This window comes from Schistocerca piceifrons, chromosome 5 (assembly GCF_021461385.2).
Source record: "Schistocerca piceifrons isolate TAMUIC-IGC-003096 chromosome 5, iqSchPice1.1, whole genome shotgun sequence".
Classification (NCBI taxonomy): domain Eukaryota; kingdom Metazoa; phylum Arthropoda; class Insecta; order Orthoptera; family Acrididae; genus Schistocerca; species Schistocerca piceifrons.
In genome coordinates this window covers 477,605,575-477,631,459 of record NC_060142.1, presented here as the reverse complement: position 1 = coordinate 477,631,459, position 25,885 = coordinate 477,605,575, and the positions used below count along the sequence as shown (strand labels likewise).

The 25,885-nt window shown below is 45.2% G+C and overlaps 1 protein-coding gene across 2 annotated transcripts in view; it reads left to right on the top strand.

The window, feature by feature from the left end:
- Positions 1–25,885, top strand: part of LOC124798710 (aryl hydrocarbon receptor nuclear translocator homolog) — a 530,653-nt gene that overhangs the window by 340,385 nt on the left and 164,383 nt on the right. For both annotated transcript variants that reach the window (XM_047262226.1, XM_047262225.1), the window contains one exon: positions 5,908–6,068. In XM_047262226.1, the coding sequence (XP_047118182.1) occupies positions 5,908–6,068 (161 nt within the window). The remainder of the gene's footprint in view (positions 1–5,907; positions 6,069–25,885) is intronic.

The window sequence follows — 25,885 nt, the reverse complement described above, 5'->3', positions numbered from 1 at the left end:
TATTGTGTAGTAGTTTTTTTTAACAGCGATGCTGCAACAAAAGAACAGTACAGGAAAATATTAATAGTACGACGTTCTTACTCACGCTCACGCCACTTGGGAGAATTGCCCTGCCATGGCCGTACGTACAGTAACAAAGAGCCACAGCCAAAACGGGTATTATACGATGTGGAGAAATGTCATTTAGTTTCATTCATCGTAAATCACTCTATCAAAAGCGACAACAGCTGTCCCATATAGAGTAGATAGTTGTTAGGGTTTTTTCGTGAGGAATCTGAAGGGGCTGTGAATATGAAGGACGATTGCACAAATGTGTAGTGACTCACACTAAACTTCACACTCATGAGAATATCGATCCTACAGAACGTTGGAGAGTGGCACAGTAAATCTAACTGTCGCAGCAGTTTTCATATATTTCAACTAGAACTGTCCTCATATCAAGGAAAAGGTATTCACACTGCAAGTTGCATGATACGAATACGATTCACAGATGTTTGGGACTTTTCCACTGGGTATTCAAGAACTCTGTACATATGTTGGATCTCTTCCTTCACTGCGTGTGGCAGGTCTCAAATAGCCTGAGGTAGCGGCATGCTCGACCATTTTCCTACTCATGCTGAACTGAATTCCAGTTTGGCTGCAAGCAGGCCACTTCATTTGGGCATGTCACGAGAGTGAAGTTAGATTCCACATCATGACGAATAATTCGAACATATCCCTCCACTATTTCGACACAACAGCGCTCGCTTGTAACCTGCTCTGTCGCAAAGATACGAAGTCCTATTGTTTACTCGTATACGGCACTCTCTTAACCGATGTGTCCACGACCACAGTGACTATCACGTTCCAGCGTATTTTGTGCGTGGCTACGTGTTCCTCGAGCTGTATTGAGCCGCTTGCGTCCAGAAACACTTATTACATTAAACCAGGATTTATACGAGAACGTCACCATTGCCCACAGCCGTTGGTCCGAATGGCGTTTCGAACTCCGCAAACTATACGGGCGAAAGGGGGGGGGGGGTTAGGACTAAGCATTACGTGGAGTTATCTGAGCATAGACTTGACTATGAAGTCGTCGCGAAACGACTGTGTGTAAAACGTGACTATGAGAAGCACTAAAGGGTCCACTTCGCCTTTTAGGATGCTTTAGGTCCTCCTCCGCCTACTGTTAACATGCTAGATTGGGCAGTGGTTGGCACACCGGAGTAGGATGCAGGAGGACAGTGGTTCACATTCTCGCCCGGCCAAGGTTTTCGGCACTTTCCTTAAATCACGTAAGGCAAATGCCAGGATGGTTCCTTCAAAGTTCATACAGCCGATATTCTTTCCCAATACCAGTTTCTGTTCCGCCTCTAATGACCTCTACGTTGACGGGACGGGACGGCAAACTCTAATCTTCCTTCCGCCTGCTGGTACCCACGTATTTCTTTAGACAGTGCACAGGTATACCTGTTTCTCTGCTCACAACAGCTTTGCCTGTGTCATGACACTCACAACGGTGGTGCCGCTTTGATCGGTCTCATGACAACCAACTGCCCTACTATCATATGAACTCAAGGGGTACCTTGTAGCTATCAGTAAATAGATTATGTACAGTATGTAGTGATGTAGCACTACAACCTGTTGCTTTTGCCTTCGACAATATCCTTGGATCGCAGTCTATACGCTGACTGCAACAGCTTTTTTTCTTAATTTATTGTCGTTTAGTGTAAATACTATGCAGCCAGCACCGTATTAAAAAAGGGAACCCATGTAATAAATCTGCGTAAGTAGAAATGCAAACAAAGCACATAATTACTGACAACATAACACAATAAGAAGAAATTAACATTTATGACGAAAAAGTTAAGAGCAGTACTGTTACACCTAGATGTTTTGAAGAAATATACAGCATTATCTATTGGTGGTGCGCTGGCTTGTGTAAGGTAAAGATAATGATAATGTTAGTTGTGGCATTATCCACTGATAGTTCTCGGTGTTGTATAGAAACTCCCCGTAGGGGTACAGAAACAGCTACATGTGCAAGTTGCAATCTCTTAAAAGACTGTGATGATTCTACGAGTTCTTGCATTGTGTATTGTTGGGATAAGGGTAACATTAACGGGGAATCCGGTATTTCAATTTGCTTAGTCCCTTGCAGAAAGTTACCTTGCTAATCGAGATGCCACTCATACGAAAATCAGTCTCTGATGTTGGATCACACGAACAAGTTGGGGAGTTTCGACGCATATTTTCCTGTAGATGTGACTGGGAATGTTATTCTCGCTGGCGCATGTTTACTATTGTAGCCGCGACCTTCAGGGTGTCTGAGTGGCAGTGGAGGGATGGGTTTGCAGATTATTTTATAGGTGACCCCTCTGCCGTCGTATTTCTCTTCGTATTCCTCTTCCCACGCGTTATATGCTGTCGCTTTAAGTTGGGGAATGCGTTAGTGTTGTGTCTTTGGGAGGAGGTCCATGTTTTCATTCTTTGCTGCAGTGGTGTCCAAATAAAGTCCGCCGAAGTTTCAAACTGATGTAAGTCATCTTCTGCAAGAGATTGTCGCCGATAGCGGAGATTCAATAGAGCCGTTGCGTGTGCAGCTAAAATACAGCGTCGGTGACTTGACCTCTACCAGAAACTTCATGCAGGTATGTCGCAGAAAGCGACAATCGATAAGGAAATGTCGTTCTTCCCCAGCAAGTTTTTTTTTTCGTGCTATTATTTCAGTTCTTCAAGAGGAGCGATGGACTGGCAACGGATAAAACTGCTCTTCAGTCGAAGGTTTATATATGTATAGCAACGTTTTAACTGTACGGGGTGTTCGGAAACTTCCTTGCAAACTTTTAGGACTTGTAGAGGAGTGAATAGATAATATTTTGAATTGGGACCCACTTCCGGAAAGTACCGTTTCCATGCTACAACCATTTGAAAACATGTTAAGAGTGCGATCGCTTTTATAAGCAGTTGATTAGGCGTGACTCACTATACCAGTTGTTTCATAATTCCATTCATTACTGTCAGAGGAATTGCCCGTGTTCCCGTTGATGGGTCCTCTTCAACTTGATGCAGTACGGCTTCTTCCAGTTCGGCTGTGCGGCGTTTCCTTGGACCACCACAGTCCCGCCTGGTGACGGTGAAGCTAACCTTTGTCGCAGCCGCTGCGTAATTGTGGCGAAAAGGGTATGCGTCGGAGTCGGATGTTGTGGCGAACGATCTCCATAAAGGCGACGAGCAGCTCTTCCATTACCGCGAGCTTCGCCATTCAGAAGGATCATATTGGTATATTGTGCAGTCGTGTACTCAGCCGTGTTGCTCTATTCACCGACACGTGAATAAGGCTCAAACAATGTCAGAGAGATAGGATAGACGTTCAATGACATCGGCCGATCCGATGTAACCATCCCCCGTCATGGCTACCGTGTTGCTTACCTCCTTAGCAAACATGTTTTCAAACGGTACTTTTCAGGACATGGGAGCCTATTCAAACTATTATGCACTCACTTCCTTCTACAAGTCTTAGAAGTTTGTAAAGTTTGTAACGGCAATTTCCGAACACCTTGTATAAAATTGATGAAGTAAATGTGTAGCGTTGATGACAAGGGCTGGAAGAAAGGCTGTATCTCGAGACGGACTTCATCGTTGAGTGGCGGCAGCTGATTGGTTTCGGATGGGAGAGAGTACCTGGATTTGTGAATAGTGAGTGGGATAACAGGTGTTGGAACTGGGTTTCCTGATTGGTGTATTGGGTCCGAAGGTGCCCCAAGAATAGAAGAAAGTGTGAAAATAGATGAACTGCTATAGGATGCGAGTTGGGGAAGGAAGGAGGATGCGGAAGGCGAAGTGGAATGCATGCCTTCCTAGAATTTAAAGAAATTAGCAGAGGGAGAGATCCAGCAACATTGGCGAAAGTTAGAATGGCGCAGATGAGGGATTTATAGGTAAGGATGATAGTAGAACTATGTAGACTCCAGATGTTGCCAGTTAGTGGTTTTAGTCAGTTTCGGGCTTTGTTTTGGTTGGTATGAAGGTGTGCAGTCAGTGTTAATTTTCTGTCGAGGGTAGCCGTCAATACTTATTGTGTTAGTGAGCGAAATTAGGTGGCTATTGATGGAGAGGTGGAAATCTGAACGACAGAATCGCCGAGCGTTGGACCAAAGATGGTATCTTGACGTTTCATTGGATTTACCTGTAGTTAGCACGTATTACACCACTCGATCAGGAGTGACGTTGGAGGGAGGCATGGGAGAGTTGGAGGGTGTGATGAGTAACTATGTAGGCGGGTTTGTCAGCTTATTGCATGAGAAAATGGAGAGGGGTGGTGGGTTTGGAATGTCTGCAGAGTACAAAATGTACAGGAGGACGTCAAGACAGCTCACCATCTACATCTGTCTACATCTACACTCCGCAATCCATCATACGGTGCGTGGCGGAGGGTACCTCCCCGACTGTGTCAAGCGCTACACTTGACACAGTCACGTCGAGTAAATATTTGGACGTAACATTGCAGAGCGATATGAAGTGGGACAAGCATGTAATGGCCGTTGTGGGGAAGGCGGATAGTTGTCTTCGTTCATTGGTAGAATTCAGGGAAGATGTGATCCATCTGTAAAGGAGACCGCTTATAAAACACTGATACGACCTATTCTTGAGTACTGCTCGAGCGTTTGGGATCCCTATCAGGTCGGATTGAGGGAGGACATAGAAGCAATTCAGAGGCGGGCTGCTAGATTTGTTACTGGTAAGTTTGATCATCACGCGAGTGTTACGGAAATGCTTCAGGAACTCGGGTGGGAGTCTCTGGAGGAAAGGAGGCGTCCTTTTCGTGAATCGCTACTGAGGAAATTAAGAGAACCAGCATTTGAGGCTGACTGCAGTACAATTTTACTGCCGCCAACTTATATTTTGCGGAAAGACCACAAAGATAAGATAAGGGAGATAAGGGCTCGTACAGAGGCATATAGGCATTCATTTTCCCTCGTTCTGTTTGGGACTGGAACAGGGCAAAAGGATGAAAAACTCGGCGGCTGGTATGGGTGATAGTGCGGCGGCGGAAAAGAAAGCTATAAAGTTAACTGAGAGTGCGTAGGCTTGTAGCTTGAAGAGCAATGTAGTAGCCGGCCGGAGTGGCCGTGCGGTTCTAGGCGCTACAGTCTGGAGCCGAGCGACCGCTACGGTCGCAGGTTCGAATCCTGCCTCGAGCATGGATGTGTGTGATGTTCTTAGGTTAGTTAGGTTTAATTAGTTCTAAGTTCTAGGCGACTGATGACCTCAGAAGTTAAGTCGCATAGTGCTCAGAGCCATTTGAACCAAGCCAGCAATGCAATAACCAATCAAAATCTTTGGATTTCTATCTATATCCGGATCCCGCTCCAGCTACTGCCGGCTCTGGGTGCTGACGAGTCCTCTCCATTTGGCTCGGTCCTTCAACCACTTTTCTTCCTACACTTGCTGCCAGGTCACATCGCTCCTTTCCAGAGATATTCTCACTCCAATTTTGCACCGTGTTCTTAGGCGCCCTCTAGATCTTTTCCCATCCATCTTTAGTTGTTCCATAATTTTGGGGTGTCTCTGCCTATGCATCCTCTTAACATCCCCATACCATCTTAATCTCTTTTTTTCGATTTCTTCTCTCATGCTTTCTTGTTTAAGGTCCTTTCTAATGTCTACATTCCTTGGATTTCGGGACAGCCAAATATGGCGGATTTTCGTATATTTTTTTGTCAGATAAGAAGGTTGAGGTGAAGGAAAGTGTCATCGATGGAACGCGGCAAGTTTCAAATCGTGTAGCTTTTGGTGTAGTAGTAAAAGTAAAAGAGGTATAAAAAACTGAACCGATTTGTAGTTAATTGATTGTGTTGCTGTTGTTGTTGTTGTTTTTTGTTGAATTACTGCGTTTACCGCGTGCGTCTTGTTGCCGTTCTACTGCAGGGAGAATCACTGCGAGATTGAGCGCCGTCGGCGGAACAAGATGACAGCGTACATCACGGAGCTGTCGGACATGGTGCCCACGTGCTCGGCGCTGGCGCGCAAGCCCGACAAGCTCACCATCCTGCGCATGGCCGTCGCCCACATGAAGGCGCTGCGCGGTAAGTACTCGCTCTGCCCTGCCCTGCCGCGCTCATCACTCCGGCCTCTGAAGCGGACCAGGCTACTGCTTAAGCCGCCTTCACACGGGAAGTGGTATTCAGCATACGGCGCGCAGCCGTGGTCCCCACCACGCTGCTGCACGATCACTCGTTCATACGGTACGTGTACCGCGACGTGACCAATGCGACCGCAGCGCGCTCTAGCGGCCACAGGCCATGCACGCGAACTACACACATGTTCTTGAAGTGGAGAAGCGGAAACTAGTTTTTAATTTTCTAAAAGAAACGCGATAGAGTCTTCGCGCGACGTTCTTTATTGTGGTTATTTGTAGTTTTATCTATATACAGGAACTGTTCTGCTTTAAATCCGTATGTCTATACATATAATTCTCTCCATATTCCAGCAGCGGTAATGCTTTTTATTTACTTAAAACTAGAAGTAACCTGTATTTTACGTACGTGGCGTTCGTCCATTTCGTCGGTCTACGTTCGAATGCGCGTTCGGAATACATGAAATGCTTTGTATTGCTCAATAATTCAAGGAGACTCCACAACGTCCGTTTTCCACTCTCTGACGTCAGATACTCGTCACGTTTCTCGCTGACATTCGAATTCACAACCCGTTTGAGTTTGGCTTTAGACGATGAATCAGCGACTACCAGTGTCTGCTGACGTTTAACATCCACACAAGCCACCAAGTGGGTTGTGGAACACAAAAATTCCGTTATTAAGCTGCCAACTAGCAATGTTTTTACACAGACATATGTAATCTGCAAACTGCTTAGCAGAGGGCGCTGCCATCGCATCACATGTTAGGTTTCCCACTATTCCATTCGGTGTGTGGGGCACGGGAATAGTGACTGCATAAGTACTTCTGTGCGCGTTTTTATTAGTTCCTGCTGATAGTCGAGGACCCGAAGCTACATCGTAGTCGGGAGTCACGGTATACCTAAGTGCTATTTCACTCACCTTTGCGGCAGACAGTGACAGCTGGCAATTGACTACTGTTGTCAGGCAAAGCAACGAACCAGTTGTCACAGGAACTACTCGACAATCAGTTATCGTGATGTCACCGATTCGCTGTAGCAGGTGCTGAAATCTGGCAGTCATGCTGCGACTATCATTAAATACCATGCACATCATATCCTATTTCAGTTACAAGGTCGAAGAAAAGTTTTGACGATGACGATGAGGATCAACTATTAGAGTGTGTAGTTATCATGTTATGTATACTTAGTAATATAATAATTTCAGATATGTACTTGCCAAGGATTATGCTTTGGAGAGTTTAGGAAGCGCTGTTAGAGCTTGTTAGCATATCGATAATTTCCCCTTCCAACAGAAAAGTTAGTGCGATATTGCAGTCCATGTTGTAAACTCCCGTGCGTCTTCCTTTCACAGAGGCTAATACCAGACTGAGCTCTGTTGCTGCTATGTAGAGCAGTTTCAACGAAATACACTCCTGGAAATTGAAATAAGAACACCGTGAATTCATTGTCCCAGGAAGGGGAAACTTTATTGACACATTCCTGGGGTCAGATACATCACATGATCACACTGACAGAACCACAGGCACATAGACACAGGCAACAGAGCATGCACAATGTCGGCACTAGTACAGTGTATATCCACCTTTCGCAGCAATGCAGGCTGCTATTCTCCCATGGAGACGATCGTAGAGATGCTGGATGTAGTCCTGTGGAACGGCTTGCCATGCCATTTCCACCTGGCGCCTCAGTTGAACCAGCGTTCGTGCTGGACGTGCAGACCGCGTGAGACGACGCTTCATCCAGTCCCAAACATGCTCAATGGGGGACAGATCCGGAGATCTTGCTGGCCAGGGTGGTTGACTTACACCTTCTAGAGCACGTTGGGTGGCACGGGATACATGCGGACGTGCATTGTCCTGTTGGAACAGCAAGTTCCCTTGCCGGTCTAGGAATGGTAGAACGATGGGTTCGATGACGGTTTGGATGTACCGTGCACTATTCAGTGTCCCCTCGACGATCACCAGTGGTGTACGGCCAGTGTAGGAGATCGCTCCCCACACCATGATGCCGGGTGTTGGCCCTGTGTGCCTCGGTCGTATGCAGTCCTGATTGTGGCGCTCACCTGCACGGCGCCAAACACGCATACGACCATCATTGGCACCAAGGCAGAAGCGACTCTCATCGCTGAAGACGACACGTCTCCATTCGTCCCTCCATTCACGCCTGTCGCGACACCACTGGAGGCGGGCTGCACGATGTTGGGGCGTGAGCGGAAGACGGCCTAACGGTGTGCGGGACCGTAGCCCAGCTTCATGGAGACGGTTGCGAATGGTCCTCGCCGATACCCCAGGAGCAACAGTGTCCCTAATTTGCTGGGAAGTGGCGGTGCGGTCCCCTACGGCACTGCGTAGGATCCTACAGTCTTGGCGTGCATCCGTGCGTCGCTGCGGTCCGGTCCCAGGTCGACGGGCACGTGCACCTTCCGCCGACCACTGGCGACAACATCGATGTACTGTGGAGACCTCACGCCCCACGTGTTGAGCAATTCGGCGGTACGTCCACCCGGCCTCCCGCATGCCCACTATACGCCCTCGCTCGAAGTCCGTCAACTGCACATACGGTTCACGTCCACGCTGTCGCGGCATGCTACCAGTGTTAAAGACTGCGATGGAGCTCCGTATGCCACGGCAAACTGGCTGACACTGACGGCGCCGGTGCACAAATGCTGCGCAGCTAGCGCCATTCGACGGCCAACACCGCGGTTCCTGGCGTGTCCGCTGTGCCGTGCGTGTGATCATTGCTTGTACAGCCCTCTCGCAGTGTCCGGAGCAAGTATGGTGGGTCTGACACACCGGTGTCAATGTGTTCTTTTTTCCATTTCCAGGAGTGTATGTAGGCAATAAACTGTCGGCAGCTACAGCTGGTGCACACTTCCAGCTGCAACGACTAGAAGTAGCAGCGAAATTGTTCCTTTCTTCGCTTTCGTTTGACAGATACTGTGCGGTGTTCTGTAACAGTGAGTGGACAGTATTCTTTTAAAGGACTGAAAGAACTTGCATTATTAACCTGAGAACTTATATTTTCCTTCTATGCAAGCTGTAAATTAAAGCACCCCGCCGTCATGATCGACACTTCGTCTAAATACCATTCAGGCGTAACGTTCAGCGTAGTACCTCAATACGTCACCGACTGTCTATTCTTGATATCTGATAACTAACACTGATACATCAGTTCACGAAATTTGTCGAAGTTAAATTGAGAAACAAACTTTCTCAGTGTAATGCATAAAACTTCTCTCTATATATAAATTGAAGTTCCCTGCTCGCTTCTGTCTGTATGTAGGGGCTGATTTTAGGAACTACTCTTATGTTGATCCAGTATCAACATGCCCATCATGCAGGGCAGCCTACTTGGCAGGGGCTACGAAAAAACACGTTTTTCCTGTATCTCAGCTCCTGTATGAGCTGGGAAGCTATAAACCCCACAGTGCTGCTGCTCGTGGGGGCTGCTGTGTCTTTTCCAATATAAATTTAAGTGCTAGGAAGCCCTCCATCAAGGTGTTTGTCTGGAGTGCGGTCTTGTGCGGAAGTGAAATGTAGATGATAAACAGTCGAGACAATAAGAGAATTAAAGCTTTTGAAGTGTAGTGTTACAAAAGAATGCTGAAGATTGGATGGGTTGATCAGATAAGTAATGAAGAGATACAGTATCAAACCGGAGATAAAAGTGCTTAGTAGTATAATTTGAATGGGAAAGAATAGTTTGGAGAGCTCCATTAAGGAATTATAAGAGTACAACTATAAAAACGACAACATACTATCTCCTCATTGCTGTTGTGAAAATGAGGGCTGAACAGTTTTGATTGGTGTTGTGAGAGAACAGTTTTGATTGGTGTTGTGAGAATGAGGGCTGAACAGTTGTGTATGAAGCTTTCAAGTAGTCTAGGATTTATCTACTTTATATTATTCCGAAGTCTTAGTCCCTTCTCGACAGTGACCACATGCCCTCATATGGTTGGATACCTAGATTTGTTGATTATCGGTGGCAATGGTATTTGAACATTTAACAAGTCTGCAGATGTCGGATGCAATGTATTATTGTATGAATAACGTGATGAACAATGTTAAAAGTTTCTGTATTGTCTTTTGCTTTTCACTTGGCGTTTTCAGGGTATATAAAATCAAATGGAACGTCATGTATTTATCCACATAGATGTTGTAATTGAAAAACTACTTTTGTATGATGGTGGACAATAAAAATCGAAATTAGTAGCTGATTGTGTGCAACACGATTTTTGCCAAAAATCTGCTAATCGTGGGGCACCAACTACTGATAATATAAATAACATTTACAAGATGGCATATGCCTATAACAGAGAGGTCATAAGGTTGAACCGTGTGGCTCTCTTAAGAAAAGTCGTTTGTAACGCTTTTCAGTGCCAAAAACTTGTTATCTTGAAGTTAATAGTACATGTTTCGATATCATGTAATTTTTTCCCCCAGAGATGGGGCACTAAATCCAAGAGCTTATAACGTCATTGATAGTTGCCACAGAAGCCTGTGTTTTTATTGCATTATGTTTCTCAGGTTGCTGTAGATCCACTCCATTTCCGTGTCTGAAGAGGCTGAACAGAAAACTATGCAATCTGCAACACAATACAATTTAATTTCCTGGTTTTAAAGTAGCACTGTGCAGCGTTACTTTTTCGTTTCATATCTTTTATATTTGATTAGGCACACTCTCACTTGAGCAAAATATGTCTACAGTAATGATATATTTTCACATGTCACTAATGAAGAATGAAAAATATATTAAAAGAAGAATAGTATTCTTTCCCTTAATCTGTGGCAGTCCTGTCACGGTTACCAAATCTTATATAAATATCTACTTTTCCATTCTTTTTTTTGCTTTAAGCTGTTGAGATGGCTATTGGTAATATACTTCCACATATAACAGTATTGAATGATTGGTTGTACATCACATAAGGAAGGCAACGCAAATATGCACTACAAGATTTGCGTCCAGTCTACAAGACACTAGAAAAACGAGCTGATCTTACATGCTCTGAAGGCTCAAGGGATGTCGACCAACTGCCTTGTTATTCTCGGCCATTCGGCGTCATAGGGATGCGAAATGAAGGGCCTTGTGGACAGCGCACTGCCCTCCCTGCCGTTTTGCTAACTTCCCGGATCTTGCAGCCACGATCTCTCCTCAAGTAGCTCCTCAGTTGACATTACAATGCTGAGTACACCCCATACCTGACCTCTCACCATGGAAAAATCCTCGGCATTAACGGGATCCTCTGCACGGCAGCCATGTACGCTGATCACTCAGCTACGGAGGCGGACTGAGACTCGAGAAGAACTGTCATTGTTTGTAACAGATTTATTATAACAAATGGCGAATGTTAAAATATTCGCTTTGCCTAAATTGTTTCAAGTATAACTAATCATTTATTTCATTACGAGGTAACACGTATGAGTAGCAGCTAGCTCAGCAGCCCAAATAAAAAAAGAGTGGAAGGACTGTGATGCATGTACTGATGACAGTTATTGAACTACATGAAAAAAACTGAAATTAGTTACAAACTACGGCATGCACACATTTTATTCAACATCTGAACGTCGCTACATATATTCAGATTTAGGTTATGACACGTTCGATATGCCTGCCATCATTGGCGATGATGTAGCGCAGACGAATAACGAAATTCTGCATGACCCGCTGAATTGCTGTCGGTGACATCCTGAATGACTGTTTTCAGCTCAGCAATGGCTTTGGGATTATTGCTGTACACCTTGTCTTTAATGTAGCCCCACAAAAAGGTGTCGCATTTGTTCAGATCTGAAGAGTATGGCGGCCAATCGAGGCCCATGCCAGTGGCCTCTGGGTATCCCAGAGCCAGAATGCAGTCCGCAAATTTCTCCTCCATGACATCAAGCGCTCTTCTTCGATGAGGTTGAGCTCCGTCTTGTATGAACCACAGCTTGTCGAAGTCAGGGTCACTTTGGATAATGAGGATGAAATCATCTTCCAAAACCTTCATGTACCGTTCGGTAGTCACGGTGGCATCAAGGAATATCGCACCGATTATTTCGATCGAAATGCGGATTCTCAGTTCCCCCAAATGCACCAGTTTTGATTATTGACGAACCCGACCTTTATAAAGTCGGAAACGTGATGGTACGCATTTCCCCTCCTTACACGAGGCATCACAACAACGTTTCACCAGGCAACGCCGGTCAACTGCTGTCCTCATGTCGGCACGTTGTAGAAGTCGCCACCGGCGCCAACCTTGTGTGAATGCTGTGAAACGCTGATCATTCGCACATCACAGCATCTTCTTCCTGTCGGTTAAATTTCGCGTCTGTAGCACGTCATCTTCATGGTGTAGCAATTTTAATGGCCAGTAGTGTAAAAATGGGCTTCGTCGTTAAACCAAACCGTGCATGCGCATAGCAACTCCCATCGTGCCCCGCGGCCAACCGTGTAGTTTGAACGTCCTAACGCGGACCGTTCAGAAGATGTGACGATTTTATTTAATATAGTTTAATAATTGTCACCCTGTAAGAACGTCACATTAAGCAATGTGCAGTTTTAATATTCGCGAGTCACTGCTAGGGGCGAAAGTCGGGCTAAATAGCAGAAAATTTGGCTGAAGGTAGGAGCGGTGCCTGGGGGGAGGAGAGGCCGTGGGAACGGCGAGGGTCCGGTGGCGAGTGCGTGCCGCCGCGAGGAAAGTTGGCAGCGGACGCGCCGCCGTGGCCGTGGCGTTGCGACGCTCGTCACGTCGGCGCGCACAAAGGGCGACGCTGCCAACTCTGCGTGCCGCGCCGCGCCACTCACAAACCACTTGTTGGCGGCCACGTGTCTTCGCGGCCGCGCATTCCGCCTCGCGTGACGCCTCGCCGTCGTGTCACCTCTAGCACGAGACGCGCCCTGTTTGGAAGCTTTCATTTATTTCTTACGTCTAAACGAGCCGCTCTACTGTGGCTAATGTGTACTGCTGGCCGGTAAAACTGCAGCACCACGAAGACCTCACCTTAGCGTGAAGTGTACTTCGAGATGGTGTATGCAAACGACTGGCATTTCTACGCGGCGGCAAAAAGTAGACACAGGTAATGCCATATACATTGGTGTCCAAAATTAAAACGACTAACCGCTATTTTCCCGTCCCGTGTCTAAATCACTATGTAATCATACAAGCTGTCAACAGATGTCCGTAAGATTGTGTTCTGCACGAAAGAAGGCATTCTGGTGAACTGACAACAACGCCGACGATGATGTCAGAGCACCTATCAAACGGGGTAATGCTTGCCGGGTAATCTCACAATCACAGTCGCTGCGTATGCAGTCACAGACGTTACAGTTTGGCACAGAGAAGACGCCTACCAGATTCTCTGCTGTGGAGGGCCAGAGGAAGAATAGAAGCAGGACAGTCGCAAACTGATGTGGCCTGAAGGCTCATTGTGAATCTTTCTGTTGTTTCTCGGATCTGGAAAAGTTTATACAGATCGAAACACTATCCCGAAGACCAGGGCAGGGCCCACCACCTGTGACATTAGAAGGAGAGGATCGTTATTTGGCTGTAACGCCACGACGGTACCGCCTTAGTACTGCACGGCAACTGTCATCTGACCTCGCAACATCCACTGAATACACTACTGGCCATTAAAATTGCTACACCACGAAGATGACATGCTACAGACGCGAAATTTAACCTACAGGAAGAATATGCTGGATATGCAAATGATTAGCTGTTCAGAGCATTCACACAAGGTTGGCGCCGGTGGCGACACCTACAACGTGCTGACGTGAGGAAAGGTTCCAACCGATTTCTCATACACAAACAGCAGTTGAACGGCGTTGCCTGGTGAAACGTTGTTGTGATGCCTCGTGTAAGGAGGAAAAATGCGTACCATCACGTTTCCGACTTTGAAGAAGGTCGGATTGTAGCCTATCGCAATTGCCGTTTATCGTATCGCAACATTGCTGCTCGCGTTGGTCGAGATCCAATGACTGTTAGGAGAATATGGAATCGGTGGGTTCAGGCGGGTAATATGGAACGCCGTGCTGGATCCCAACGGCCTCGTATCACTAGCAGTCGAAATGACAGGTATCGTATAGGCATGGCTGTAACGGATCGTGTAGCCACGTCTCGATCCCTGAGTCAACAGATGGGCACGTTTGCAAGACAACAACCATCTGCACGAACAGTTCGACGACGTTTGCAGCAGCATGGACTATCAGCTCGGAGACCGTGGCTGCGGTTACCCTTGACGCTGCATCACAGCATGTACTCAACCACGAACCTGGGTGCACGAATGGCAAAACGTCATTTTTTCGGATGAATCCAGGTTGTGTTCACAGCATCATGATAGTCGCATCCGTGTTTGGTGACATCACGGTGAACGCACGTTCGAAGCGTGTATTCGTCATCGCCATAATGGCGTATCACCCGGCGCGATGGTATGGGGTGCCATTGGTTACACGTCTCGGTCACCTCTTGTTCGCATTGACGGCACTTTGAACAGTGGACATTACATTTCAGATGTGTTACGACCCGTGGCTGTACCCTTCATTCGACCCCTGCGAAACCCTACATTTCAGCAGGATAATGCACGCCCGCTGGTTCAGGTCCTGTACGGGCCTTCCTGGATACAGAAAATGTTCGACTGCTGTCCTGGCCAGCACATTCTCCAGATCTCTCACCAATTGAAAACGTCTGGTCAATGGTGGCCGAGCAACTGGCTCGTCACAATTCGCCAGTCACTACTCTTGATGAACTGTGGTATCGTGTTGAGGTTGCATGGGCAGCTGTATCTGTACACGCCATCCAAGCTCTGTTTGACCCAATACCCAGGCGTATCAGGTGGTTGTTCTGGGTACCGATTTCTCAGGATCTATGCACCCAAATTGCGTGAAAATGTAATCACATGTCAGTTCTAGTATAATATATTTGTCCAATGAATACCCGTTTATCATCCGCATTTCTTCTTGGTGTAACAATTTTAATGGCCAGTAGTGTATGTTGCATCGAGTCAGAACGATGTGCAGAATACTTCGGCAGAGTTGCCTTTATTGTCGGAGACCTGCTGTATGTGTACCTCCGATGCATGTTCACAGATAGGAATGTCTAGAGTGGAATCGACAACATCCCACCTGGACGCTTGAACAGCGGGCCAATGTTCTTTTCAGAGATCAGTCCCGATTTTATCTGGAGATTGACTGTCGACGCATTCGCTTATGGGGGAACGCGGAACACTATTGCGAAACCCAGACATTGCGGAAAGGGACCAGTATCGAGGAGGATCCCTAATGGTGTGAGCAGGGACTTTGTTGACTACTCGAACACATCGTCATGAAATGGTTTGGGTGAATCGGCAAGGTGCAACTGCTGTCAGGTATCGTGACGAGACCTTGGAACCTCATGTGAGATTGTTTCGAGGTGCTGTTGGCCCAGATTTAGTTTTGGTGGACGATAATACGCGACCCCATAGACACGGGCGGTTGATGTTTCCTTGGAAACGGAAGATATTGCACTGCATCGCGCCAGTGACCACCAACCAGTCTCCAAGACTTACGAGCAGCTCTGCAGGAAGAATGGGCGGTATTGCCTTAACATGAAATTGATGGCATCGTTCACAGCATGCCCGTCGTTGTCAGAATGCAGAGGTGGTCACACTCCATACTGAGCACATTAACCAGTTGTCAGAAAATATGTGCAAATCCGTTAAGTTGGAAGAAACGAAGAACATTTTAATCTACCGTTATGCATGTTGCAGTTGTTTACGTTCCGTATTCTTTACATTGTTTCTACTTTACTATCACCTGTTTATACTGTTTTGTAGCAGAATAAACGTAGCCTTGCAAAATTCCCGTTTCTTGCTTTAATTTTGCGCACTAGTGTACATTTTAAACAGGGCGTTTCAAAAGTATCTAAGCACGGTTCGTGGATGTAATGTGTGCATCAAAATAAAGTATATTGTAAATTTACCTCAGAACACGGACATCAAAAAGTTGTCCATGTAGATGAAGACAATGACGAGCTCGGCGTCTTACTGCTCTTGGAATGTTGGAGTTCCCATTCATCTCATTCTGAACATTTCACAGTCATTTTCAATTTGCTGCTGCTGTTGTGCTACATCCATACGCGAGCTCCTCGAGACAGCCCCAAAGATACACGTTCACGAGGTTAACATCCGGAGAGCTGGCGGGCGAAGCAATTGGCCCTCTATGACGGTATAATCAACGTTGAGATACGATCTTGCCTGCCGACTGAAATGTGCAGGGGCACTGTCGTGCATAAAGAATACATTGGTTCGTGTTGCGAATGGGACATCATGAAGCAGCCCACCAATTCATGTTCCAAAAACTGTCGATACACTCTGCCAATCAGGTGCTGTGGAATAACATGCGGTATGAGTAACTAGTGGTCCACCATACCACACGAAATGTTCACTTTAGAACAATGTCGATATCCTGCACTGTAGTCATGTGACTATTGTCATATGCTCACACGCGCATGTTATGAGCATTCATGATACCCGCACTGGTAAACAGGCTCTCGTCCACAATACCCGACGACCGAACAGTGGATCAGTAGCTGGGCGCTCGAGTAACCACTGACGGAAATTCTGACGTCTAGGGTAGTCTAAACGTGTCAGCTCCTGTACCTTCTGCAGGTGAAATATATGCAGCTGCTGCCTCTTAAGCAGGCGCTATGCAGTTGAGGAACCCCTACAGTGCCACTTACACGGTGGTGGTTTATGGTCGGATCTCGTCTACCATTGTCAGGATGTTCTCAACACCCACTTCGTTCAGTTGGGGCCGACCTAACTGCTGCGCACCACGAATGCCGTATTTCTTTAAACGCCTGTCCACAGCTGTGAAACTCCATATACTGTCATCTTGCTGCTCGTGCATTGCCTACTGCTGCGCCGTAAAAGACGTGAATATCCGCGTATTCACCTGAGTACGGCATCGTATCGTACACAACGACTGTGGTCTTTGAACTACCGACAGAATGATTGTACAAAGTACGTCTGGTACCGCTACACTACAACAGCGCCAGAGAGTACAACGGACCACTCCGAAGTCAGTAAATAAAGGCATTTCGTGCCAAGCGGTGTAGAGAGATATACAAAATGACATTGTGCATCACAACTTGGAAACACAGTAGTTTCAGACAAAACTTTGTTTAGCATTTTACTCTTGTTCTAATGCATACATTGCACCCACCAAGTGTGTACAGTTACTTTTGCACAGCCGTATATACATCGCGAAGATTAATAAAATACACTGGACTCGCATTCGGGAGGACGACGGTTCAATCCCGTCTCCAGCCATCCTGATTCAGGTCTTCCGTGATTTCCCTAAATCGTTTCAGGCAAATGCCGGGATGGTTCCTTTGAAAGGGAACGGCCGATATCCTTCCCCATCCTTCCCTAACCCGAGCTTGCGCTCCGTCTCTAATGACCTCGTTGTCGACGGGACGTTAAACAACACTAACCTAACCTAACCTTAATAAAATAAACTGCAGGGACGGATTCCCGGCTGAAAATGGATGAAAAAAGTCTTATGAATATGTATACGGAACTGCATCGTTGCCGCAGCAGATGGCGCTGACGAAGTAAAGTTCCTCTGACCACGTTCCGTGTGTTCCTAGTCTTTTGTAGGCTGTGTGATTGACGCAGCGTACTGTAAGCAGCAGAATGGTCCGGTATTCCTTTCGAGAATATGGTCAAGCAGGTGGAAACGGTCGAGAGGCAGCACGGCTATACCAGAACAAGTACCTCACAGGCACCAACGACATCACATTTCAAGTCCTTTTCGGGCGTTTGTGTGATCATGGGTCCTTTCAGACGTGCAGGGACACGGCGGACACTGTACGTACACCAGATTTCGAGGAGCGGGTTCTCCAGGATATTGATACGAACCCTAGTACATGCTCGAGGCAGGTGGCCTACCAGCATGGTGGTGTAAGTCAAAGTACAATTATATGCATCTTGCATGGCAACCGCTGCTACCCTATCACCTGCAACGAGTGCAAAGATTATCAGCAGCGGATTCCTATCCACGGGGAGGATTTTGTCGATGGTTTTTGCACCAGACCATCACAATTACACGATTTCTCAGCCCTCTTTACCGACGAAGCAACCTTTACCAGGACTGGCATCATCATTCTGCATAATCATCATCTGTGGGCAACAGAAAGTCCTCGAGGAATGGTTGAGGCGTCTCATCAACATCGATTCAGCATCAATGTGTGGGCAGAGATTCTCGGCGACCACATACTTGAACCCATTATTATTCCACGGTACCTCGACGGAGGAGCTTAGCTGGACTTCTTTGCCTGGGCTGCTTCATAATGTGCCTTTGGCAGTACGAAAGGTTATGTGGTTTCTGCGTGATGGAGCACCACTTCACTTCCGCATTACAGTTCGCCGACACCTCAACAGCATCTTTCCCGGACGTTCGGTAGGACGCGGAGACCCTGTAGTATGGCCTGCTATATCACTAGTCTTAAACCCTGTGGATTCTACATCTACATGTACATAGGTACTCCACAAGCCACCGCACGGTGCGTGGCGGAGGATACCCTGTACCATTACTAGACGTTTCCTTTCCTGTTCCACTCGCATATAGAGCGAGGGGAAAACAACCGTCTCTAAGCGTATGAGCCCTAATTTCTAGTAAGCGCAACGTATGTTGGCAGCAGTAGAATCGTTCGGCAGTCAGTTTAAAATGCTGGTTGTCTAAATATACTCAGTAGTGTTTCTCGAAATGGACGTCGCCTCCTCTCCATGGATTCCCATTTGAGTTCCCGAAGTATCTCCGTAACACTCACGTGTTGTTCGAACCTCCCGATAGTAAATCTAGCCGCCCTCCTCTGAATTGCTTCTATGTCTCTCTTCAACCTGACCTGGTACCGATCAGTACTGAAGAATAGGTCGCACCAGCGTCCTATGTGCGGTCTCCTTTACAGGTGAACCACTCTTTCGTAAAATTGTTGCAATAAATCAAAGTCGACCTTTCGCCTTCCCTACCACAGTCATCACATGCTCCGTGCATTTCATATCGCTTTGCAAAGTTACGGCCGGCCGGGGTGGCCGAGCGGTTCTAGGCGCTGCTGTCTGGAACCGCGCGACCGCTACGGTCGCAGATCCGAATCCTGCCTCGGGCATGGATGTGTGTGATGTCCTTAGGTTAGTTAGGGTTAAGTAGTTCTAAGTCTAGGGAACCGATGACCTTACAAGTTAAGTCCCATAGTGCTCAGAGCCATTTTTTGCAACGTTACGCCCAGATATTTAAACGGCTTGACTGTATCAAGCAGGGCACTAGTAATACTGTATCCGAACCTTACAGGTTTGTTCTTCCTACTCATCCTCATTAACTTACATTCTCCCACATTTAGAGGTAGCTGCCATTCATGACACCAATTGTAAATTTTTTCTAAGTCATCTTGCATCCTCCTAAAGTCACTCAACTTCAACACCTTACCGTACACCACAGCATCATCAGCAAACAACCATAGACCCTGTCCGCCACAATATATATGTGTGTAAAGAACAACAGCGGTCCTATCACACTTCTCTGGGGCACTCCTGACGAAACCCTTGTCTCCTATGAACACTCGCTGTCGAGGACAACATACTGGGTTCTATACTTAAGAAGTCTTCGAGCCACTCACATATCTGTGAACTTATTCCATATGCTCGTACCTTCGTACCTTCGTTAACGGCCTGCAATGGGGCATCATGTCAAATGCCTTCCGGAAATCAAGAAATATGGCATCTGCCAGTTACCCTTCATCCATAATTCGCAGTATATCATATGGGATAAATGCAAGCGATGCTTTCTAAAACTATGCTGATCCGTGGACGTAAGTTTCTCAGTCTCAAGAAAGTTTGTTATATGCGAACTGAGAATATGTTCCAGGATTCTGCAGCAAACCGAAGTTAGGTAAGGATCTGCTGCCGTAGAGTACTTTTTGTAAAACCGAAGTGGGATTCCATCTGGACCTGGTAATTTATTTGCTTTCAAATCTTTCAATTGTTTGTCTATGCGAGGTATGCTTATTACTATGTCGTTCATAGGCATTTTGTATCCTCGCAACTTCCGTTAACGTCAAGTTACTTAGCTGCCCAAATAACAAACCTCATATGTTGCTTCAGGAGTCTCATTTCCTAAACTGATTCCCTTAGCGTCGCCTGGTTTTATTCGACTACGTTCCCTTACCCTTCTTTTACTTTTGTTGATGTCCATTTTGTAACATGCTTTCAAGACCCTATCCAACCCTTTCAACTACTTTTGCAAGCCCTTTCCATCCGTGACGGAATTGCAATGTCATCGGCAAAGCTCAAAGTTTTATCGCTTCTCCTTGGTTCCCTTTAATACGTACTCAATGTACAGTCTCTTCTCGACTACTGCTTCCCTTTCATGTCCTTCGACTGCAATCTGGTTTCTGTACAAGTTGTAAATAACCTTTCGCCCTCTGTATGCTACTCCAGATACCTTCAGAATTTCAAAGAGTGTATTGTAGTCATCATTTCAAAACCTTTCTCTAAATTTACAAATGCTATAAAGGAAAGTTTACCTTTTTTAAAACTTATCTTCTAAAATAAATCGAAGCATCAGTATTGCCTCGTGTGTGCCTTTACTTCTCCGAAAGCCAAACTGGTCCTCCCGATGTGGGCCTGCACCGGTTTTTCCGTTCTTCTGTGAGTAATTCATGTCAGAGTTTTGCAATTATGAGACATTAAACTGATAGTCCTGTAACACTCACACCTATGGGCAACTGCCTTCTTTGGAAGTAAGATTATTACAGTCTTCATATACAGCGGTTAGATAAAAATATGGAAATTTAAAACACAATACCTTCTATGCCTGGTAACTCAACACGCACTTTCGTCCACGTTGCAACTTAGCGGACGATGCTTCCGTACGCGTTATGAATCTTAGATACGGTGTCTCTTGAAGCGCCAAACGCTTCGGCTGCCTTGGTTACAGAAGCACCCACCATACCAGCAACAACAATTTGCCTGCGTGCCAAGTCACTTACTCTTTTTGAAGACATCGCACACGTGCCGTTTGTTATCAGATACAACAGCGCAGGGTTGCGCTGTTGTATATGCTTGGCTGGCATCGGCATTTACTTCAGATATGCAGATCTCGCGGTATTTTTGTCCAACCCCGGTATCATGTACACCAGCTGGAATAGTTTTGTCATGACGCTCTCCCAAGGATATCAGTAGTTCTGAGGGAGTATCGTCCAGTTTAGGGGCCTTTTACGACTTAAGCACTGAATGGTGTCAAATCTTCCGTCTCGTCTACAGTTGCTTCTTCTTCCCTTTGTGTAACAGAAGTCCCATGCCTTCTAGTTCATTTCCGTTGTGTGGCGCTTCTATACATTCCTACCAGCTTTGAACATTCTCTTCCTTCCTTAGTACCGGTTTTCCGTTTGAGCTCTTGATAGTCATACAGCAGTTTCATTTTTCTCCAAAGGTATGTTCTTCCTATAGGGGATATGTATCTTCCTCCCTAGTCATTCATGAGTACCTTGCATTTGTCCTCCAGCCACTCCTCATTAGCCTTTTGCACTTTCGAACAAGCTCACTTTTAGGCGGTTGTATTACCTTCTGCCTGGCATATTTGCTGCATTTTTATACTCTCTCTTTTCGTCAGTTAAATTCAGCATCACATTCGTTATCCAAGGATATCTGCTGGATCTTGTATTTTTGCATATTTGATCCTCTGATGCCTATACTGTTTCATTTCTCAAAACCATCCATTCCTCTTCTGTTGTGTTCCTTTCGTCTGGTTCATTTGATCTTTGACCGATGCTCCTTCGAAAGTCTCAACTACCTTTGCTTTCAATTTACCTAGCTCCAATCCCCTTAACGCAGTTTTGCCTGAATTGAAACTTTCCTGTTTTATTTTGTGCAAACATTTAAAATGTACTTAATCTGTTCGAGATATCCTTACGATGATTTTTGATTTTGTAACAATGGTTTGGATAAGAAAATGAATAAGAAAACGTTGTTTCAAAATAGGAACACCAAAGTCAGATGCGCCGTACAAATAAAAGAGTAAGAAAACGCATTTTATTTTCAGTAATATTCATTTATTTAGTAAAACAAAAATTTTAATAGAAGTATTTATTACACATAGCCAATAAATACTGAAGCTAATTTTTAGAACGGTAACTCTTGAAACAATGCTCATGAGGAGTTATTTTTTCATTTTTCGCATGCTTTTCTAGCTTTTTTTGCCAGTGTCGTCAATGCGTAGTGTGTTAATAGTCCTTTTCGGTAATTTTTTGATATCTTCGGTCTTTCTTTCTCCTAATATTGGTGGTCTACCATATTTTCGCAAATGAATTTGCGCTATGTGCCTTCAAGTGAGAGGCTGTCAATAGTTTGATTATTTTTTTATTTCCGTAAAGTCGCTATGCCTTTTGCACGGACAAATCATTACAGAAAACATAGGCCCCCACCATTTTTAATAGAAGTACGATAACAACCTGAGTGCATCTTACAGGCATATCTTATGAGGTGAACAGGGTCATATATTGATATTACGGTTCTCGTTCCAAATAGCTATCACTGAACCTGAATTTTTTTTCTTCTGTAGTTGAAGCTACTTCAAGAGGACTTCGCTATTTTTTTATCATCTACAGGGCACTTTCGTAGTACGACGTTGCTCATTATTGTACCCAAGAACCCCATTCCATTATCTCTCAATTTTTTGGCCGAAGAAACTGAGGAAAAAAAAGCTGTGATTAGATTTTGTTTGGAGTTGGTGGCAAGTCTAACTAATTTCAGAACGTATGTTCACCCAACTTAATGCTTTTTAGCCGATATCTTTTCCGTTGTTAGGAAAAAGTTGTACCAGATATCCAAGTGGCTCGCAAAGGCACCACATCTTGAAGCCAGTTCCTACGAACATATCGCTGAGGAACTGGTTTGTTCCTTGCCGACCATAATACAATACCAACCTCCCGCCAACTGATAAATGTTACCTAATTGACCGTGAGACATAAAGAGATCATTTAGAAGATTTATTAGGAATGCTGATTTATCAAATTTAATCCATGATGGCATTTTGGAGTTATCAGCACTGTGAACAAAGTTTTTTATTGTTTCAGATTTGTTGCGCCGCATTGCTGAACTGGCAGATGCATTGTATGTTTCTGTGTGGACTTCCCACAACATTCTCCATCGAAAAACGGTTAGGTATCTTGACACGAAGGTTGACTGAAAAGCAATGCCTCCACCTTCGTAACTCTTCAACAGTTGGCAGCATTGTTATGCGGCAGGTATTGACTTTTTCCGTAGGCTCTTCTCTACAGCTCCAGTTGGCGGGAAGCCTTAGCATTGAATGGTTGTGTTGTTACAGTGTAAAGTATGGAACCCTGCGCAGACGGTCGGTCAATGCGATTTAAGCAACGTGCAGTCATTGATTTCTTGACAGCAGAAGGTGTCACCCCAAAGGAGATTCATCAGGTAATGAAAACAGTTTGTAGGGGACTGATGACCATAGATGTTAAGTCCCATAGTGCTCAGAGCCAAAACAGTTTGTAGTGATTGTGTTGATGTGCGTCGTTGGGCGAGTAAGTTTAAAGGTTAGGTTAGGTTGAGGCGGGAACATCTGACCAGCGTGATAAACAGAGAATTGGACGTCCTGTGACAGCAACCACCGATTTTCACAAGGAAAATGTTGACAGATTGATTCAGAACGATCATCATCTCACTCAGAGAGAAATCGCAAGCAGCACAATCGGCATTTCACAAGAACGTATGGGTCACATTATGGCTTTGCTTAGCTATCGGAATATCCGTGCACGATGGGTACCCCGGATGCTGACTCCTGAAATCCAGAAATCTCACCACCGTACGGCATCCCCCATACAGTCCAGATTTATCATCGTCTGACTTCCGTGCGTTCCCGATAATGAAATACGATCTGCGGGGACATCATTATGCTTCTATGAAGACGTTGAGAGAACTGTGAAACTGTGGTTGCGGAAACAGAGTGCTGACTTCTTCCTCGACGGCTTCAGAAAACGTGTTCATCGTTGGCAGAAATGTATCCAATTGGCTGGTGATTATGTGGAAAAGTGAATATTGGTAATTAAGGATCACATTCTAAGGATTATTTCTACGTTTGATTTATTAAAATATTCCCATCCAGACGCAACTAACGAAGGTGGAGGCATTACTCTTCATTCAACCCTCGTAGGATCAAAATTGCCAAGAAACATTTGAGTTAGTCGCTTGAAATTTCTAAGCTATGGTCACCTTTGTGGGAAATAATAGGGTGTACGTTTCTCGCATTTCTCGAAGGTGATACAGTACACTGTCATCAACATAAGAGTTCAAAGCACTCTACAGGATTAGAGGGGAGTAATGTCAGCTTTCTCCCAGTAATAAGAAGATGAACTACCACTTGAACCTAGTTTAGTACTGCTTACATGTTTATAAGATTGAGGTTCTGGTTCAGGTGAAACAGTTCTGCCTATATGCTCTGTTCTGTACCGTCTGACGACTTCTGCTTCAGCTGCTGCTAAAAGTTGTCGATCAAACAAATCGTCGGCAGGCCACATGTTTCTTCGTATCCACTGTATTCTTCTGTTTCTCACATTATGGCTTTGCTTAGCTATCGGAAGATCCGTGCACGATGGGTACCCCGGATGCTGACTCCTGAAATCCAGAAATCTCACCACGTACGGCATCCCCCATACAGTCCAGATTTATCACCGTCTGACTTCCGTGTGTTCCCGATAATGTGATCTGTAGGATCAGTACATGATGTGTGTCAGCAAAATCATTATCTTCCTCCAAAATGACTAAAATTTCAGCAGCAGTGAGAAACCTAAAAAATAATGTTTAATTGAGTTAGTGACTTTTTTTTTTGTCTAACAGAGGGTCACATGTGCCTGATGATCCCATTTGAGAACAAGCAAATATTTATGATGCGTGTGAATAAACAAATAAATATGATTAATGTTATATGGAACGCTTCTTTACATGTCTAATATGTTGTTATTAACAAAATCAAATCAAGAAAAAATATGTTGCTGTAATAATACTTACTTTTTGAAGTTGTGTTAATGACTGCCAACTTCGGCGTTTGACGGTTGTAAGCTTACAAAGAATTTCAATACAAAGCACTAACAGTGAACTCACAAGGGGACCGCGTCTACTCGTCATCACCGATTTCGACCAAATTTATGGTGTACGCAGAACTGGACAGAAGTGAGAGCTCCACATGGTCAAACATTTGGGGGGGGGGGGGGGGGGGACATTTTTAGCGCGGTTCGAGTGAAGCATGAGCTTTCTTCCACGTAGCTGCTGACGAAGTGAATGGAGTACAGAACGCTAACCCAAGGTTCTTGGGTTCAAGTTCATCTGGGAAAACGATATTTTTTCAGTTTTTACGTTTCTTACACTGCATCAGAAAATTCGAAATAATGTTCAATATATTATAATTATTAATATTTCCATAAAAAATATAAAAGCAAAGGAAAATGTGGTACTGCAAATGAATTTCCAAGTATACGAGGACTCTGCAATACCTTTGCAAGAAGGAGTTGTAATTAAAGCGCCAGGTCAAACAGGTACGTCGAGAATTCTTATTCGGCGACATCAGTCGAAATATTCTTTTTAATGTCACGTATAATAAAATATTTCCGTTCATTTATGCTCTCTGTCCAGTTTGCGATAACTAATCCGAACACTGCACCATAACCGAACGCTGCACCATAGAGGGGTAATAATACTTCTCGAGAAACGAAGTAACCTACTCGTACACAGTGCAATATGT